This window comes from Typopeltis vanoorti, chromosome 12 (genome assembly GCF_054136105.1).
Source record: "Typopeltis vanoorti isolate ZY-2024b chromosome 12, IOZ_Tvanoo_1.0, whole genome shotgun sequence".
In the NCBI taxonomy this organism is placed as follows: domain Eukaryota; kingdom Metazoa; phylum Arthropoda; class Arachnida; order Uropygi; family Thelyphonidae; genus Typopeltis; species Typopeltis vanoorti.
In genome coordinates, this window is record NC_143560.1 from 86239250 (window position 1) to 86260342 (window position 21093).

At 34.0% G+C, this 21093-nt stretch overlaps 1 protein-coding gene across 1 annotated transcript; it reads left to right on the plus strand.

Moving 5' to 3' along the window:
- The first annotated feature begins 10731 nt into the window (after positions 1 to 10731).
- LOC150100960 (uncharacterized) lies at positions 10732 to 20702 on the plus strand. The gene is made up of 3 exons (XM_090401944.1): positions 10732 to 10794; positions 16369 to 16584; positions 20133 to 20702. The coding sequence occupies exons 1-3, from the start codon at positions 10732 to 10734 to the stop codon at positions 20700 to 20702; spliced, it is 849 nt and encodes a 282-aa protein (XP_090258070.1).
- The last annotated feature ends 391 nt before the right edge of the window (positions 20703 to 21093 follow it).

Genomic DNA, 21093 nt, shown 5'->3' on the forward strand with positions numbered 1-21093 from the left:
ATAGGCAAATATCTAATCTTTAATAAGAAGAAAAAAGAAGAAGCGAACGCATCAAGTTTTATTCAATCTGTCTTAGAACTGATGTGAAGACGGAAACTATTACAATTTTCAACCAGGTTATTTTGAGAAAGGCAAAACTAATAGTATGAGAGAATCGGTTTTGAAGAAGCAAAAATCCGATTTTTCTCAAATAAAAAAATCCTGCTTCTACTAGCTAGGAGCAATTCAGCTTTCGCTGAAAAGGTCTAGGAAAAAATTAGCGCATCATTCATGATACTGAAATCCAGACCATTCCATCCGTGGAGAGGAAGTGCCATTCTTCTAAAATGAACAAGGGATAACCTCACAACAAATGAACAGCCTAAACGGCTAAGTCAGTCTTCCGTTAACCCTACGAAATTTAATTTGGGCACAGTACGGATCATGATATGATCTTTCATATACCTGCAATTACTATCAGGAAAAAGGATTAAAACCAAAGTATATAAAATTTCTTGGTGTATATATATATATATATATTTTTTTTTAATTTTTTTTTTTAAAGAATTGAATGACAATTGAATTCTTTTAAAAAAATATATTTAGCAATCGAGTAAATGAACCTCCAATATATATATATATATATATATATATATATATATGGAGGTTCATTTACTCGGTTGTGCTATATACGTGCGCATATAGCTCAACGATATATGCAGTATGAATAAGAAAAATATGGGAATAAATTAAGGGAATAGATAGAAAAAAAATGGTGTGGCTGTTAAAGAAGTTACTCTTCGCAAAAACTACTTTCTTATAGTTTTTTTTTTTTTAGTAATCAATCCCAAATTCCATTAAATAAATATATATATATAGTTAATGACGCTCCTATACCTTTTTTAAAAGTGAAATGGTACTTTTATCTAGTATACAGAACCCACAGCGATATCTAAAATACTGTATCGTGAGAAAAATGGCTATAAAACTAGATTACGGTAACTTAATTCAGTCACCTTGTAAATCGCGTTTTTTTTTATTTATTTTATTTTAACCCAGCATAATATATGTTTCACTGAATTCAATGAAGTATGGATGAAAAAGAAATGAAATAATAATGTGACGATAAATTTGTGTGGTGAGATTGCAATGGGATAGAACTAATTTCTCTCATATAATAATACTTATAATTGGAATGCACCTGAAAGCAGTTTTTTTCCTAGTGAAATAGGAAGCTGCTTTACAGCACATTAACAATCAAATAAATCAGTCGGGCACATCGATTCAACCCAATTCTTTTGTTTTAATGCTTCGGAAGTTGAGAGGGTACCAGGTTATAGTTTCCTCATTCCAATCGGTAAGAGGTATTACGCAAGCATGCACTCCTTTGCACACCCACCCACCCACATACTCGCAAAAAAAAATCTTGATTAATATATATTTTTCATAGTCTAAGTTACATTATAGTAGCTAGCACTTTCATGCGTCAGAAATGTGCGCTCACCGTCATTCATGACGCTGCTTTTTTCTTTTTAACAACAGAAATTTGTTCTGAACTCCAACAAAAATTTTTCACTGTACATGCTGAGGCAAAGGAGTTTTCCCTTTCGGAAACACGGGCGTTTCATCCCTCAAAACAGTCCACATGAAGGCACAATTACAGACAGAATACACTGGCTTTCTAATATTTTATTTTATTCTAAAATAAATATATAAAGCTAAATAATAATAACTCACACTGTAGATATAAAACCTACAATTGGAGAATTACAGCACAGCACAACACTGGGGCAGACAAAATTTTAGACGTTTCTCCAGTCTTATAGTCAGAATTCAACGGGTATCGTCAATGCATTGCATGTGCCCACTTAAATATTCAAAATTTCCATTTTAAGAAATGAGATGAAGTTTTAAGAATAAAGAAAAGTCTTTCCTTTGCAGTGTTTTCTATCTCAATTTTGAGAAGATAAAATTTCCCAAAAATTGCAAAGAAACGGGAAAAAAACTTACTGTGAAAGAAGCACGATGACGACGAGCATGCTCTCTCAAATGATAATTAATAATTAGACATCTCTCAAAGTAAAATTCAAATTAACATTTGAATTTTAATTTGGGGTTTTTGAAATTAAAATTTCAAATTTGGATTCTTTTCTTGAAAGTATTAATTATGCTTTGTTTTGTTTTTGTATACTTTCTGTATACGAATTATACTTAGCAAATCATGGATTCTGAGAAAAGTTAATCAGAATCTAATAGAATCAGGAAAACTGTCCAAAATGGCAGAGTATTGTCTTAGACATCTAACGATTCTAAACAAAATATTTCTAAACAGTGTTTAAATATAATAAATTTAAAGCATACTTTACATAACCTAGATTAAAAAATACAGTTTTATGGATGACTGTTATGGAAAAATTACAAATTTACTTGCAAACTTATTTTAAATCAAAACATAAAGAAAAAAATTCGCTGTTAAAAATTAATTCAGCATAGTCGAGAGAGATAGATAAAGAAAGAGAGAGAGTTGTTCAATGGAAATATGTGGAAACGCCCATTGTCTTTTCCTAATGACCTGATGAATTTCAGGTTTGCAAAATTTTGTTTATCAGTTGCTATTATCACTGGAATAGTTAAAAGGATTTTCCAAAAAACGACAGATGGGTTTTTTTGGAGAACGATTTTGAGATAAAATATCTCGAAAGATATCTAAACATCTTTTACAGGAACAAAATATCTCAAACATCACTTATAGCACTGAAGTATTAAAAATACCTCTGTACTCATGCACGAATTTTTATGAAAATCAAAACATTGAAACGGCCTACAAGCGCAATTAACCTACAAAATATTCTTCGTTTTAATTTTTACTATAAATTTATATGAACTAATTTGACTATCAGTGATAGTTAGTAAAATATTAAATATTTATTTGTAGGTCAAAATACATAATAAATTCTGAGTTTTTAATTATGATGTAAATAATATGACTTGTTATGTATATTTATTGGAAACTAAATTTAAACGATTTCTTGAATAAATAGGTGCTCAAATGTTTCATACTTCGTATGAAACATTTGAGCACCTATTTGAAGTTTTAAATAAAATAACTAAATAAATCCTCTAACGCCTTTTATTCGCAAAGGGAGTAAGTAAACGGAGCTCCTTTAGCATTAACTAATTTTTTGAAGATAGACGGGCAGCTAGTCTCCATCCTTCAAGCCTTCACTCACAGTGATCTCAACCAATGAATCAAGGCTTTACAGGGGGAGGGGAGGGAGAGAGAGAGAGAGAGAGAGTAAAGTGTTGCCATGATCCCTAACCCTCCACCCATTCTCGTCCGTTCTTGGATTGTTGCGTCCACTAATTAGCGGTTTTAGACAATTTAATGCAGTCCTCTTTCCATTCCTCTGCTGCATCCCTCTAAGGGTAAGTATTTATGTGTGTGTTTACGGGGTTGGTTTGCCTGTTTTGAGGAATGAAAAACACCCGTTTCAGGAAGGAACCATTTTATGAGCCAGTCTAACTCACCTTTAATTGGAAAGCCCTGATAAAGATTTCTTCTGTCATACACAGGATTTGAATCCAGGTCTATGCAACCAAATGGCTTCGTCGAAACCGACTGAGCTACGGATGCCCCCCTAACTTTCCCACTATATATCATTGTTTAAAATAATTGTGCGAGTTCTATGGTCAATTGATATGAGGATTAAAAAAAAAAAAAAAACTATTTGCCAGTACCAAAGATAAACTAACTCGGGAAACGTCCAAAGAAAAGTTCCTGTAGTCTACCGGCGATTAGAATCGAACATAAAATGGTGTTTCTTACGGGAGTCTAGCAATTACAATTTTCACAAGGCAACAGAAGCAGACTCAGTTTTACGTTTTAAGTTAGCTGATTCCAAAAAAATTGCATCCACTAAATTGCAAAACCCTACGATAGAAACTTTTCTCCAGACACAGAAAAGGCTAACTTTTTTTTTTCTATAATTTTAATGTACATTGTTGTCGTGGTCTGAAAGGATTGATTACATTCGCCATAAAGGAAAGAGTCATTTAAAGTTTAGTGGAAATATAGAGAAGTTAATTATAAAGAATGCTAGTTTTTAACTCATCAATGAATGCCAGTTTTTAACTCATCAATGAAAGCTGCCTATCAGTAGTATATTGCGATGATTCAGGTGGAGAAAATTTTCCTACCCACATTCTGTGTGGTGTTTCCAAAACCAGCAAGATCGGTAGGATAACGAGCCAAAAGTGAGTGGGTAACTACGTTCTTACATGAAAGTATGAAGGCCTTAAGGGAGAGTTCTCAATAAAAATTTGGCTCGTATGTGTGTGTGTGTGTGTGTGTGTGTGTGTGTGTGTGTGTCCGTCCAGCTGATTTTTTAAAATTATTTGAAGGATTGTTTAAAATACTCTACTGATGAGAGTAGCAGAAATTCTCCTTTTTTCACATTCTTCCAAATGAAATTCAAATATGCCTTCAAGTGCTCATTAAGTACGGGAATGGCGAACTTGAGATACCCAATGTTGGACTTCCAAAACATAAACCACTATAAATGAAAGATAAAAGAGGCAATCTGACTGATGAAGTTTAAGAAAAATTCTGAAATTTAGATTCTGAGATTTGGACTATTATAAACAATTTCCACAAACGTTAACACTGAAAATTATGACAAGTTTGTTAAAAGCGAAAAGAACCCCTTCCCCCCCCTCCAAAAAAGAATATTCAAGCTGTAAACAGGAGTTGCGATCAGACAAATGAAAACAGATTCCAGATAGAGATGAAATACTGATAAGTTCTGCAAGTATGGAGGAGAAATAGCAAAGCACTATTTAGTGCAATTTTTCAACCAAGTCTTAAGTTCCGGAGAAATTTCATTATGAAGAATAATTTCCATACATGAAAAATGTTGTATTCAAGAATATGCAAATTACAGACCAATAACCTCATTGTCACACATATAAATGATTTATAAGAATTATACAAAACAGAATAAAAACAACATTTAGGAAAGGGAGATTTACAAATGACGAAGTCTATACAATTTTACAACTATCTAAATTGATATGGCGGAAAAAATGTCTTTACTCTTGTAAATTTACACACTCGAAGCAGCAAGTATTTGATTCAATAATAGAAATAACTTGTTTGAAATTTTAAAACAAAAAATAAAAAAAGGAAAATATACTCAATATTATCCTCCAGTATTATAAAAATACTGTGGCAACAAGAAAATTTGGAGCAGTTGACACTTCTAAAACACCATTTGAGAGAGACAGGTGTTATGCAGAGATGTCCACTTTCAGTATATTTGTTTAACCTGTTCCTGAAGGAACAACTAGTTAAAAAAAAAAAAAAAAACTATCCCAGAAAACGTGAAAATGACAAAATTTACATCATATTCAATATGCAGATGATATAGTATTATTTAGAATTATTTAATAAAGAAAACAAAGTATACGACAGAAAACTTATATAAAACAGGAAATGCAGATAAATATAAGTTAATCTCCCCTAAACTGAGGGTTGTCTACTATGACCATAGTTACAAATATATAATAAAATCTCTCCAAACTGAAAATTACCAATAAAGCCCAGTTTGACCTGCAATATAAGATAGTCAAAGCTTGAGCACACTGATGACCTTGAATTTACTGTAGCGCTGTTTTCAGTCTGGCGCCAAGGAGCTGAAACAAAGAAAATTGCACTATCAGAAATAACTATAAAATTTTGTTGTTATTGTTTCCTATGTAAACAGGATCAAAAAAGCAATTAAATTGTTCATTCACTGTGCGCAGCAGTTTAATTAGTGATTCAAGTAATAAAGTAGAATTCCGGTATTACTACCCACTGAAAACGGTAAATCATTTAACACTCACATTATTATTTTTTTCCAGATGATGCTACTTTTCACAATACTAAGTTATGTGGTATTGATCTGTGAATGTTGGATGATATGAAAATGCACGTATGATACCAGTTAGATAGCATACATTTTTTTTTTAGAAATAAATAAATTTGCTACTTTTGTCGTCTACTTAGCAGCCGAAATTTAATATGGAATCTAACCTACTTCCTTTAGCTTAATATTTCTGCGATTTCCTTATAAAGAGCAGAGAGAGAGAGAGAGAGAGAGCATGTAAAAAAGTATAAATGCAGTCGAGTACTTAGAAATATCTTGGCATCGGATAAAATAGGTCCAAACATCAAGCACTTTGGATCAAAGTACTGGATGAAAATTTTATACTGTCCCTTGGAGTAAGAGGGCAATTGTTCATTTCCTCGTGTGTTGCACGGTATCGCGATATACTATATCACTGGACAGTTCTTCTTGTTCATTTTATTATTTTAGCTGGTTTGTTATTTGAATATGCCGAATATCTAAATACAGAAGTATTCTTTTTTTTCTTTTTTTTAAATCTCCCTAGTAAAGCTTGGAGCTTACCTCTTATCAAATCATTTTTCTTTTTAACACAGACACATTTTTCGGCTTTAATTCCAAACACGATAGTTATAATTTGGTTCTTTCAGAAGTACATTCTTGCAAATCAGCACTTTTTTTTTTGTTTCATTAAAATTTTATTTTTTCTCCCTATAAATATCTGATTTTCTTTAATTTGACCAGGAATTAACTGTCCGTTTAACGCTGATCTACATTACAATGTCTAATTATCGCTGTTTTTATCCTGAAGTATGAGCACATTCGAAACTCCATTTGATATAGCTTATCCCAGTCACTTTTTTTTTTTTTTTTACATAATCTACGATGTCTGTAGCAATCATCACAAACCAAGCGAAAAAAAAAAAAATCCACGGTTCAGTGCATGTGAGCGTGCATGTATGTATCTATCCTAACAACTTAATCTTATGTAGATGCAAAATAAAAAGGTCAGCAGAGCAATTAGGTGTGACCAGGTTGTCAGGCAAAAATTATTTGCAGGACAATGTCTATATTTTCTTTCACCCTAAAGAAAATATAGGAATTCTCTATGCTAAAGTGTCAGTGATGCCTTAACAAAAAATGTCCAAAAACAATACCGTAGTAAAGCACTTCTATTTGAATATAATTTAGTGAAAATACCGTTCTAATCAATTAAAACGGGGGGGGGGAGTAATCAAAAGGCGCATCAGCTTCTCCCCGCCGTTTTTATGGCCATTTTGCTAGTCGATGAGGCAAGAGAAAAGTAGAGGCGACCTCCGCCCAGTTTCAACGACACGCTTTCTCTAATGACCCCATTCTTCGCTGTTAAAATGGGCAGGGCTGATTATTTATCCTTTCTGTCACACCTGCTTGCTGCTGGTCTACCGCCCAGTTTTTACGGCGGGTGGAACTGCCACGTGGTAGTTTCGTGTTATTCTCGGGCGGTACAGAGCAGTAGTAAATCTGAAAGAAGTGATGAGTAGCCTTGAATGATGTAATCCTAACGGTAAAAGTCACGGCATTTGTAGTTAAAATGATTCTTCAAGAGTTTCAATGAAAGTTGCGAAGTCACGTGATATGCTTAACCCTTAGGCTGGCGAGTCAATTTTACACTGGAGAAACGATCACGTGACGAATGATTACACGCCATTCATATATTTTAAATGGCGCATAAGTCAGAATCGTTATAATCACTAAAATAAATTCAAGGAAAAATCTTTGCTCATCTAAAAAATTAAAGAATCATTATTTCCTTTAAAAAAATCAGGGCAGTTGGAATTACTCGTTCATGATGCAGATATAGTAAGGTTCTTTCATAACCATTACATCACAGAAAGCTAACTTTAAAAAAATAACTTCCAGACAATGTATATATAACCTTGAGACAAGAAACTAATAAATTTAATAGTCTTTTTGTAAGGATAATATATTAGACAATAGAAAAAAGTATGGAAATGACATGAGAGAATCCTAAAAAGATGCACTTTGCAACAATTTTGTTTTATGATGTCATTCATTATCAAATGGATTCAGAACTCGTTTTTTGGTACGCTTCGCGAAGAGCCATTTTGTTCGTCAGTCGGTTCGTCCGCTGGTTATTCCTGGAATCTGGATTTTACTCATGTATTAATTTGGAATTCTTACAAAAATTTGTACAGCCATTTTGAAATTTAATAAAATTTGGTATTCAGGATCTCTATTAAAATTTGTCACATTTTATATCAGTTTGATTTCCATTGGATTGTTTATTGTAACAAAATTAGCAAAACAAAATTATATGTCTAATTAATCTGGTCAATATAGTATTTACAGAAATAACTGGAAAAAGTGGTCGTTAATCTGGTGGAGTGGGTAAGCGGGTAAAGAGCAGCAGTTTTCGTTGTTAAAGTGGTCTTTGGTCTTAGACCGGGGAAGAAAGCTGATTTTTTTTCCTTTTATAATTTTTCTGTCCAAGTAGAGCAAAGTTATTACAATTTTTGGATTTTTTTAGATCCCAAATACCAAAAAAAAAAAAAAAAATTACTATGTTCTTACGTAATTTTATAAAAGCATATAAAAACAGTTAAAACGCTCTGAACATATTGTATCTGACATGAAAATATGAATATGAGTAACGAAATACATATACAATGAACTAAAAATGCTTCCAATTTAAAACATCATTTTAGTTAACAACAAAGTCTCGAAGTTAATTGCAAAGATGGCTCAGAATGATGGAAATCATCTGGAAAATCTATACTGTCTCAAATGAATTAGAAAGATCCCTTCTAATATACAGGGTGATCTAAATTAAAGTATCCCTATTTAAGGGATACTTTATTTTAAGAGGAAGGCCTTGTGAAGTATCATCTAGTAATCCAAATCCTGCGAAACTTTTCAGGGAAATTATGAGTCTTGCGAAAGCGATATCTGAGAAAAAAGTTTCAAATTTCACCACCAGGGACGTTGTAAACACCTAATACATGGAATTTGCATATCACGCAACTCAGCAGATGGCATGAGGTTTAAAAAAATGAACACGGGATTTTTTTCTTCATTCTGGTTGTTAATACCGTCCACAGTGATGGCACTAACCTTGCCCCAACATGCTTTGTTCCTGAAGCTGTACTACCTAAACACAATGCAATGTTGTTGCTGCACTCCGCGAATTTCGTTGCCTGAACAAATGTCGACGAGGTCCACTATCTCCATGCGCTCTGCGACGAATGATTAGTCGTTTTGAAGAAACGGGATCGTTGGGAGTTAGACCTGGCAGAGGTCGCAAACCAATCACTTCACATCAAGTGAATGAAGTTGCTACTGCCTTTGTTGTGCAGACCATAAATAACAGCGTTGGTTCCTGCAGTTCACGTGCTATATCAAGGCATATAGATGTGCCTTACATAACTGTCTGGAAAATTCTACGGAAGATTCTGCGTTTCAACCCATTCAAGATAACCATGAGACAGGAGTTGCGCCCGCAGGACTTTGAAATTCGACTGACATCCACTTTAAGATTCCTTGCTCGAGTGGAGATGGATGCTGCGTGGCCGTGGACGATTTTATGGGGAAATGAGGCTCACTTTCGCTTAAATAGAACCGTGAATACCCACAATTGCGGGTATGGGCTAACCTGTATGCAATCCAACAAACTCCTTTGCACCCAGAGTTACTCTCTGGTGTGGGTTTACAGCTTCGTTTATCATTGGACCATTCTTCTTTGAGGCCAATCGGGTCCTGTGATATGCTCACTTACTGCCGAGAGGAATTACAATATGATATACAATTTTGTTGTGCCACAGCTACAGAAGCGCCTGTGCATGGATTCGGTCATTTGCATGCAAGATGGACCCCTTCCACACATCGGTCGATCAGCACAGGAGGTTCTTCGAGAACATTTCACGGGAGCCAAAGTGATCAGCCGTGCGTTTTCCACTGCTTGGCCGCCTCGTTCACCTGATCTGACCACCTGTGACTCCTAGCTCTGGGGATTTCTCAAAGGCAGGGTTTATCGGGATCATCCTGATAACTTGCCAGCGCTGAATGACAGCATAACACAGCATAATGGAAGTGAATAAAAATGTTATTTATGTTTGTGTCGCTTTTCTCCTTCTTGTAGACACACAGAAAAATTACATCTACATTCGATACACCATACAGCGCCCCTAGTGGTGAATTTTAGAACTGCTTTTTTTTCCCCTCAGGTATCGCTTCATCATGACGCACAATATATTCCTACAAAGTTTCGCAGCATTTGGATGAATGGATTACGCTTCACAGGGCCTTAAACATGGATATTTTAAATTTGGTCACCCTATATATACATTATTTTCCGTTTCAAATTCATACCAATGTTAATTTATTCTTTAATAAATTTCCAAACTTTTGGGCCATTCTGTATGCAATTCACAAGTTTTTATCCATAAATCTCTCTCCACCAGTAACGGAACTCGCATTTTTAGGAATTTCTTGGAACTAAGACATGAAGATGTTTTTATATATTAAAGGTAATGGAATCATTTTCTTCAATTAGTTAATTACTTACCGATTGAGTCGTCTAGATGGGGAAAGCATAAGCTGAGAATATCAACCAATGTTGCTTCACGAGAGAGCAATCCATGCATACACGTTCTTTGGCTTTGTTCGGAGAGCAACAAGATGCACGATGCTGTTGCACAAATAGGCAATATACGTTAGTAAAAAATCTTGTGCTATTTTTTGTTATGTCAGTTTGCGCATATCTCGTGTTTTTTTAAGTCGAAAGACTGAAAATCAATAGTAAGCATCGTGAATAGGTAAAACATTATACAAAATACTCAAAGTTCTTGAGACGAATTACTGATCCGATATGAACAGTATTCCAAGTTGGTTGGATCCTGGATTTGTAGTCGGTGAGAAATGCCGTGTTCAGGTGAGAAATAAAAATAGCGACTGCAGAGGAAGAAAAACACGAGTTTCTTGCTACTCTTAAAAGTAATTCTTGCTTTTAGCTCAAAGAGCAATTCCTGCTACATAAAACAAGTCGCAAGACTTCCAACTAGAGCATGATTTCCAAAGTAAAGCAATGAGATTCGAACATCCCCTAGCTATAAAATCGATATATGTTTCTATAAAATACAACAAAAAAGTTGTGAGATGATTTATAGTTTAATGGCACAAGCACAGCAAAGGTCACACTACATCGTATCAAAGGTTATACGAGTACACATGATTTGATAATCACAAAAACTAATGTTCGCAGCGCAATTCGATTTCTGCCCCCCCCCCCTGCTGTCGAGTGGAAAGCAAGCGCGCTAACCACTCGGCCAACAAGCTGTCCATTTATTACATTTATTTTGTACAATTTCCTCCTTGCGGAATTAGACTTTTGCTTTTCTATTGAATTAATGGTATTGTGCTGTATTTTGTCTGGTTAACAAAGGGTTGTTACAGAAGTTGTCTCATGGAAACTTCCATATACAGTGGTATCTCGCTAATCCGAACTAATAAACACCATGCTCGTTCGGATTAGCAAATTTTCCCACAAAAGACAACAATAACTAGCGTTTAAGATAAAAATAATCAAATTCTAATGCTATATCAATTTAATTCTGTAAATAAATTAACTGATAGAAAAAAAGCTACTGTACTGTAATGTAAAACAACAAAATACAGTACACAAGTTTATTTTAATAAAAAATTTAATTTGTATGTACGTTGAGGATTCTGATTTGATAAAATTGCATAGTTTAGTACGCAACTTAATTTGCGTAAAAAATGTCACTTTCTTGTACACAACACAAAAAAATGTTTCACAAAATAACACAAAAAAGTTTTTTTATTTCTTTGTAAAAAAAAAGTCACCGATTTTCTTTTGCTTCTTGGAAGCTAAACTTTTTTCGAATGCTTCTTCTCGGAGCTGCATTAGCAATAAAATTTTATGGAATGGCGTATCATTCTGCTTAGCCCATTCTATACACATATTAAAGCTGTTAACTGCCTCTTCATGTTTTACTTTTTTTTTTCTTCGAGTTCTTCATCGTCATCATGGTCTTATAATTCATTCTGTAGCATCATAATCATAATTTCAGCGTCTGATTTGATTTCGAATTCACTTTCGGTTCTACCTGTAATCCATTCCGTAACATCTGTTTGTGAAATTTCAACATCTGGATTTATATTTTTAACCAAATTATGCACGTTTTGAATTTCCTTTTTTTGTGTATATTTGTGATTCATACCGACAATACAGTACGTACTGTACAATATAAAAAAGCAAACGTGAACACACAATAAATCAAAATAGGCTGTACTGTACAATCGACAGTATGAAAAAATACTGTACTGTAATAATAATAAAATAAATAATAAAATAATAAATAATAATAGTTAAAATAATAATTATTAAATAAAAATCATAGCACACAAAATAATAATACGTAATAAAACTTTTTTTTTTTCTTTCAAACCGCAGTTCGGATTAATGGAGGGTTCGGACTCAAGAGGTTCGGATTAGCAAGATACCACTGTACTGCCAAAATGGAGAGCTGCTGGCAATTCAGCAATATTCTTATTTTTTATTGTAAGGTCTACCGTTGTAAAAATTCCAGAATTCAACGAGAAATTTATGACATACCTCTTATGATATAATTCATATATTTCATGAATTCTCTTCACGGATACAAAAGATATTGCGTTCAGTGGGGAAGGAGAGGGAAGACTTATCAGATCACTATGTCTAGGTTGTTTAATATCTTTACGGAAAGGTAGCACTGAGAAAAAAAAAACGCACATAGGGTGTGAAGATACACGAAGCAAAAAATAATATGCGAATGTGATTTTAGATTTTTATGGCTTTTTTTTTCGAAAAAAAAATTACGAAAATGTTTATTAATTTCTGGGATACTGTTGTTAATTCATTCACTGGAAGATTATTTTGGAAAGGACTGTTATCCGAATACTAACACAGGTTCGAATTGTGAAAGAAGTTATCTAATTATATCCAACTGAGATGGAAAGTAAGACATACTCGTAACCAGATCCAGTTTCAGTTAGTGTTACGGGCGAGTCAAGATGAGTAATGATGATTTCAAATACGCTAAATTGTAATGAGGTAAATTGGTTCTCAAGCATCCCGTCCTTTCTCGACATACATCATTAACCGAAATTTTTGATTTAAAGAAGACTTCCTACACAAGAAGACGAGTGTAATAAAATCACCGTATGTCATCGCGCAATTTGGAAAGAATCGAAATTCTTGTTCATATAACTAGAAAAGTAACTTCAAAATTAGGGCAGTGTCGACAAAATAGCTTTCACTAAATATGAACAGCGGAAACATCCGCCTTTGAGGATCCCAACAGTCCACCCGCCAACAATAGACACCTCCCTTAGTAACCCTGTTTCTGTGTTGGCAGGTGAGGAAGATGCATCTTCGCGTTATTAGTGTCCAACCCAAGGTGGGACAGACTGAAAATGTGTCAGACTCGCACGTGAAGAGAAAGAGGGTATAAAATGGAGAGGTCACCCTTCTGTGGTCTGCAACAGAAGGAAACTTAAGGCGTCTTCCAGAATGCTGTCACAGGTAAGATATTTCTTGTTGAACCAATAGCTGTTTTCCTATATGGAAGACTGGAACTATTCAAATAGACGAGTTGAGGCGAATGATAAGTTTCCTTTACATTATTGCTTTGGCTGAAAGGCCGATTCAAACTAAATAAACGCGAAATTAATTTCGACCATTTGATTACGATACCTAACAGTTCTTATTTATAAACTAATTTCTGTTGATAATGAAATACCAGAAATTGTTGGTTTTTATTTCTAAAACAGATTTCAGGTAAGGATGATTAAACATTGTGCCAAAAAGAGGTATGTTTATATTTGTAATCGATTTCACTTATTATTTAATGTACAAATAACATCTATTTATGAAAATTAGTGATAAAATAGATGTGGGAATTTATTTTTATAAAGTATTTGGCACTGTATAGCGTGCAACGATTATTCCATATAAAGACGGACATCAGAACATTTATTTATTCACTTTCTTCTTCCTTTTCAAATTTCCGTATGATATAACATACTATTATTCTTCTACCAGTCGCCACGCACACATAACAAATAAAAATGGAAAGAAAACATGACTTTTAAATATATATAGTCATATTGCTGAGTTCTATTGCTTGCAGATCCATGTAAGAACGCATCATTTTCTATCCTAAGTTTGACTACTTTTTTCATTCAACTTTTACATCAATCTAAAATTTAATATTATACAAACATGTTTTTAGTTTTATTTTAATTTATAATTTAAGTTATGTCCTGGATGAAAACAAAATGTCCGAATATATTCTGGATATCCTGAGGGTTATACAAAACCTCTGGTTCTCCCTTTTCTAAGCCAACCAACTAAAGGAAATCTCAGATAATGGATTTTTCGATTAAGGTGGGATGTTATATTTTTTATCCAGTCTTTGCTAAAAATTAGTATTGACAGTATTTTTTTATCGTCACAATATGTTTCTACGTTCGAGATCCCACCTCAGATAAAGCCGAACTTTCAGTAACCGAGCTTCAGATGATTGCGACTTTACTGATATAAAATATCCCAGGTCATATCGCAATAACAATTTTCCATAATATCAGCATATTAACTGCATTTCCACTCTGTCTGCAGTTCTCGGCAATAATTTATTCCAGATAACTGATAATTTAATTGAGATTCAATGACTATAAAATTTCTCGCTTCATGGTTGAGTTCGTTTAGCAGAAACCACACAGCAGCAAACTAAACTGTCGTGATTTAATTTACTTATAACTTAATTACCCCATGAAATTACACTAACTGATAAGCCACTCCTTTAGACACTCCTGTGCTGCAAGTTAAGCCGTCATCCTATCTATATTTTTGAGAATCCACTAGTGCAGATCTCGTTGTCTATTCATGTGTTCAATGACTGCTGGCAATGTAACAGTGACAAATTAACGCCGCTGTTTGTACTGTACTATTTACAAAAGTGTGGATATTCTCTTTTAGATTGGCGATAGCGACTAACAACCTCTTTTTTGATCATTGAACGTCACTAACATACTACAGCCATGTGTAAAGATTTTCGCAAAAATAACTTGATATAAAATTCTTTGACTAAAGCTTGCTTACTTTTAGTAAGCTTTTACTTATAAGTGAGAGTATTGTCCAGAAATGGTCCTCAGTAAATGAATAAGATTACTCATGCTATTATTTTTTTTTCCCATTAATTTATTAAGAATGAAGTGATTACTTAGAATGAATTTATAGCATTACTAATAATATTTATATTTTAAATTTATACTGATATTAGTATGAAATCCGATGCATGCTGGAAAGCAAAGTTTATGTTAAAGTATTACTGAAAGTAATACTTTTAATTGTCTGCGCATGTAATAATAATAATAATAATAACAATAAAATATATGTTTGTGCGCGCGCGTGCAAGAAAAATATCCAAAACAATAAATATTTTTAAAGAGTTTCATTTTATTATTATTATTATTTAATGACACCGCCAATGAGTCCAAAGACTCATCGAGGTAGGGCACCCACCTTTTAAAATATTAATTTTTTTTTAAATATTAAAACTCTAATTCGCATAGAGAGGAAATCTAGGACGATTTTTAAGGAACATTAGGATACGATCGACCACCTTACTACTAATGCTATGAAAATACTATGAAATAACTGTGCTATGCAAAACGTTATATAATGCTATAAATCTTCATATCATACATCTATAATATACGAGAATTCCCGCTAACGTAAAGTTTCAAAAACATTCAAACTTCTCATTAATATGGATTACGATTATCTTCAATCATCATCATCAGTCAGTCAGTAAATCAATTAGTTGTACCACTGGGATCTAACCTTTCGGCTATGGGGGCTGCGTTAAAAGTGAAAAAAAAAATCGGGTATCCTGTCATATATATATATATATATATATATATTCAAAATTTTGGAGAACTTTTGAGAATAGCATTAAAAAACTGGAAATAGACATAGAAAATACAACATGTTTAATTAAAAGTCTTATTAAAATTGCGTAAATTTAGCTACGAATATACAGTAACTAAGCTTATTTATACTTTGTTACAAAAATCATACCTATGAATGGTATATTTCGTTGCATGGGCTCCAAAGATAACATAGCGATTCACAACAATAATGAAGAGATGATGATCTTGAAGAAAAAAAAAAGGTCTAGCACACGTATGCGATTGAAATTCAACTATATTAGAATAACAAACAGATCGGCGGCTGACGGTCGTGATCATGTGAGTGTTTAACAAGCGCAACAATTACGTACAATTTGTGGATGGGGAAGTGGGGTGTATGAGTGCGTCGATGTCATTGATCGTTTGACTGTATATAAACAGATATTTTTAATCAGATTTTTTTATGCATTCGCGAGAGCAGGAATAAAATCTTAAGTGGTCCCCAAACAGTCCGTTAACAATTTTAATTCAGACACAGCTCAGTTCCGAAAGAGCTTCTTTGAAAAGTTTTGAAGAGACCAGTGTTATCTTCCTTCCCTCACAAATTGTTTATCTTATTTTCTTCCAGGTTACATTCGTTCTGACAGTGTTAGGGGGTGTTTTAACTCAAGATTTTGGACAGGATGAGAACCCAAGACAAGCACTACGGCCGACTTATAGTAGACCCAGCTATCCAGGAGATAGTTTTGTAAGTAGAAATTAGATTTTTATTTCATTTCTCTAAAAATGTAAGAAGAGATTTATTCCCATCTGTTGATAGTAAGACCTTAAAGTAATCAAGGCAATTTCATCAGTCAGTGAGTCAACATAATTTTCGATAAGATAAAACAAAATGCTTCAAACACCGCTAATGCCATGCTGCAGAATGACCTTAACAATATCAAATACATACTATCAAAAGAAATGTGTTCTATGTAAGTTAGTACAGTAATTTTAAACTTTTCAAACATTTTTGCCAAAGCAGTATAATGTCACAAAATTGATTATACATCCTAATATTCGTGTATATAAAAAATTTAGTAATGACTGTAAAGAAGCAAAAATTCGATCTGATGACCATCGAATCCCATGGCCACAAAAAATAAGATCTCTTAATTACTGCTTAGCTAGTAGAATCATAATAATAGCAGATAGTAGTGAATGTCGAACTCGAATGGAAATTGTGATTAATTATTCTACACCATTAGCTAACATTTTAATATAAATTAGAACAGGCTAGAGAACTAAAAACAGTTTTGCAAATTAAAACATTAATTGGCATTGGTGTCATTCAAAAAAGAAATTAAAACAATAAAAACCCGACTTCGTGTTCTGGCAATTTTTTCTAACCTAGAAATAAAATCACTCAAAATGATACAAGATTTTTTCAAAGCTGTATGAGAAATACTTGAGTTACGAAAGATTTCTCTTTTTTAAGGAAGCAAATTATATAAAGATTTGCAAAATAGTCTATTAGCCAAAGATTCGGCAATTCGGGATTTTTCTCGAGCTGAAAAAACATCAACGCGAGAACCCCACACTTCGACAGACATAATATATTGATACCTCATGTCATTATCCGCTTCACTGATAATTCTAAACCCAACTGCATACTGTTAACAGGTTGGCAGATCTATGAAAATATCTATCCGGATAATATAGTTTTATATCACTGATTTCCTAAAGAAACCCGACAATGAAAACATGTACTATTCGTCAAAAAATCATCAAAATAGTATGAAGGAAATTTTACACCTACTTTTATTATACGAAGGGTAGAATCGAAGAGGGATGGGTCATCTGAAACATTCCGCCTAATCTGAATAAAATAAAATGGACAAGTAGGGGGGGGGGCTTCTTCCTCAGACACCTCTGCAAGAGGGCATCGTTTAATCAGATTTTGAATAAATCATAAACGTGGTTATTTCTGACACTGCGGAAGGTCCTCTGAACAATTTATCTCAACTGTAATTTATCTTAATCAACCAATTTCAAATCTATTCCTCAACTGGTTTACGTACTTCATCTACATATAGTGATATTTCATAAACACACGCTACAGGTAAAAAAAAAGATTCACACGACATGGCTGCAGTTTAGAAGCGGCTACTTGGCTGACTTTATTAAAGTGCAAAGAATATATAAATCCCCCTCCCTTTCTGAAATTCGAGCAATACAATAACAGAAGCAACAACAAGAACACCACTAATTATTAAAAAATAATGCCAATAAAGTAACAGCCGTTACTTTGAGTTAAAGTGCTTCCTTAGCACTTTAACGCATTTCTTTACATAAGATATCTTTTGTGCGAGAATGATGTAAAAGTACTTGTGGTAGAATCGCAATGGTTCTCTCATGAAATACAAAAATCTGTATAAACACATGGCTTAGAAACATACAGGATCGATCATTTAGCTAAAACTGAGGATTTTTTATCTGAAAATATCTTTACTTCTGCTATTGCCGAACGGCTTCTGGGAATTGGGCCTTAAGTATACTACTAGAATTGGGCATACAGCAATGAACAGTCAGACGCTCTGCAAGCACCAGTATATGCAAGAGCAAATAAATACGTTTTCGCTGATTTTCTCATTTTTAGCCGCAGTAATAGAAGCATGGTTATCCGCTACAAAATCGCGAAAACACAAATGACACTGGTAAATATACAATATAATATAACAGTATAATAGTATCTATCCTCTTGGTATGTAAAGCCGAGATTCGTCTTTTCCAGTTAACCCTCTCTTTTGCAAGTAATTCGGCTGCTCTTCGCTTCTCTCAACCATCCTTCTTTCTTTTTCTGTCATTCTTTCCCATTTAGTCATTCATTCTCTGCTGACTATACCTATTCAACCCATCTCTGTCAGTCACTGAAGTGTAGAAGACAGATGGTCAACCTCTTGAAGTGTTTGCTGAGATGACTGGTTTGAAATACTAACTGCAAAATGTTTCATCTCATTTCATCTTCCTCTTACCCTTTCAAGCTTCTGAAACCTGCCGGAGCCGAGTAACGTAGCTTCGTATAAACCATAATGCCATAAGAACGGTTAATCCTACACACAATATCGTCTGATTGGTATCTATTTTCAGGAGAAAACAACTTTCAGGAATGAAAAAAAAAAATCCCTTCCCAATTTATGAGATCTTCCAACTCACCTTTAGTTGAACTCCTTATAAAAGATTTCTCCTGTCCTATACGGAATTCGAACTTATGAGTGTCTAGTCTAACTAATGCGCATCGTAGTCATTGCGTGTCGGTAACGTTTTACATATGTGTGTACAGTGGAGTACCCGAACATGTGGGATCTTATGATTCATAAGGGACCCAATAAATTCATACGAGTTAGTTATGAATAACAAGCTAATTATGTGTACTTCGCAAGCTGAATTAATAAGAGATTTTGAGAGATATTCTGTGTACATATTAATGAAATTCTTCACTTTACAATTTTACAATCTTTACAAATTCTTAGCTTTAATACATTAAGAAAACAAACAAAATTTTGTGTCATGCATTCCAAATGTTTTAATGAATCAAAAGTATTCATAACTCTGTGGTTTGTTTGCTGGTTACAATGAATCGACATTGACCATTACTAAAACAGTGTCAGGGAATCCACGTAATACATATTTAATTTCCGGCAGAAGAGAATTATGGTTAAACAAAACTTCTCTATAGATATCATAATATTTTAATGCACTTCAAAGAACCATTTTTCAATCGGAAATTGAGAGAAAACAAAATTTCTAGGAGGTAAGAATCTGTTTTTCCATTGCCACCTCAGATATAAGTAGACAATGAACATGACATCATGCTCATTGTCTTCTTATATCTATAATCAGTTTTAAAACAATTTTCCTGGATAGCGAATCGTTGATCTCCGTTTATCATCATTTAGACAAATTCCTGTCCGAAACAATTTTTGTAAAATCTACATTCAGTGCTCCACGAAATGGAGTGCTTCGGTAGTTTTACTTTTGCAAAGGCGTCTTTGAAATTTCGTACCTCTGCAGCTTCACCTAACATTTTTATCGCAGAAAATAAGCTTAGATCAATGAAATGAAAAGCATTAACTTGACAGTGACCTTACTTCTCTCCAATATTTTGATCATTTTCAGCATACAACGTAAATTCTTAAGTTATATGTCGTATACCTCCGACATACAGTTGGACGGTATACAATACACAGAATATAGAATAGTATATTGTTACTACTAATAATTATTGTATTGAGAGAGAGATATGATTCATTCCAGGATGACAAGCCAGAACCATATGATTTTGGTTATCAGAGTACAGATGAATTCGGCACCACTCTGACACGCCAGGAGACAGCTGACGGCACTGGAACAATACGTGGCAATTATGGATATACCGATCCTTATGGGCTATACCGTCATGTAGATTATGTAGCTGATGATTTTGGGTTTCGAGTGCAAGTGAAAACAAACGAACCTGGAACGTCGAATCAGAGTCCTGCAGACGTCGAGTTACTAGCTGAAGCTCCTCCAGCTGGCGTTTTTGACAGACCTGTGATAGTTAGGCCAGCAGGAAACCCCGTTCCTCCACAGCAACCACCAAGGAGACCGGCATCTCCTCCTGTTCGTCAAGGACGACCATCCCTTCCTCGACCCGCATTTCCAATCACCCAAGCAAGTACAGATAGAGTAGCCACTTCTGGATTTCCAGTCACTTCGGCTCAAGCAAGCACAGAAAGACTAGCTACTTCGGGAGTTTCCCCTCAAGGCTCATTAGCACAAGCACAAGATCCAGTTGCAGCTTTTGTACGACCATCCCGTGGGTATCATCCAGTTGCTGAAGTGTAAAAAGTCAACAATGCTGCAGTTATATCACTGCTTAATCTTATGTGACACGACGCTAGTATCGCCTTGTGCTAGACTGACTATTTTTACATTGCTATTTTTTAACAGGGCCTGATGGTTATTTATATTTTGTAACATAATTTATCTCAATAAATTTTTTTGTTGTTGCTGATTTGAGTTTCAATATTTTTTATTTAATCTCCACCATACGAAACAAGACTACATTGTGATTCACAATTAAACCTTTGTTTGGATGTCAACTGTGAAGGAGTTTTGTTCTTGTTTTTTGAAGGCAGCTATTAAGGAAAATAGAGCTACTTGGCGCGTTTTTTCATTTTATTATTATTTTATATTAGAAAGGTTGGAAACAAAGAAAATCGTATATACGTTTATT

Bases quoted from the DNA above. Each gene is read 5' to 3' on its own strand.
- LOC150100960 (XM_090401944.1), top strand. From the start codon at position 10,732: ATGAACAGTATTCCAAGTTGGTTGGATCCTGGATTTGTAGTCGGTGAG. The intron at 10,795-16,368 runs GTGAGAAATAAA...ATTTTAATTCAG, and splicing joins GTGAGAAATGCCGTGTTCAG to ACACAGCTCAGTTCCGAAAG. The intron at 16,585-20,132 runs GTAAGTAGAAAT...GATTCATTCCAG, and splicing joins GCTATCCAGGAGATAGTTTT to GATGACAAGCCAGAACCATA.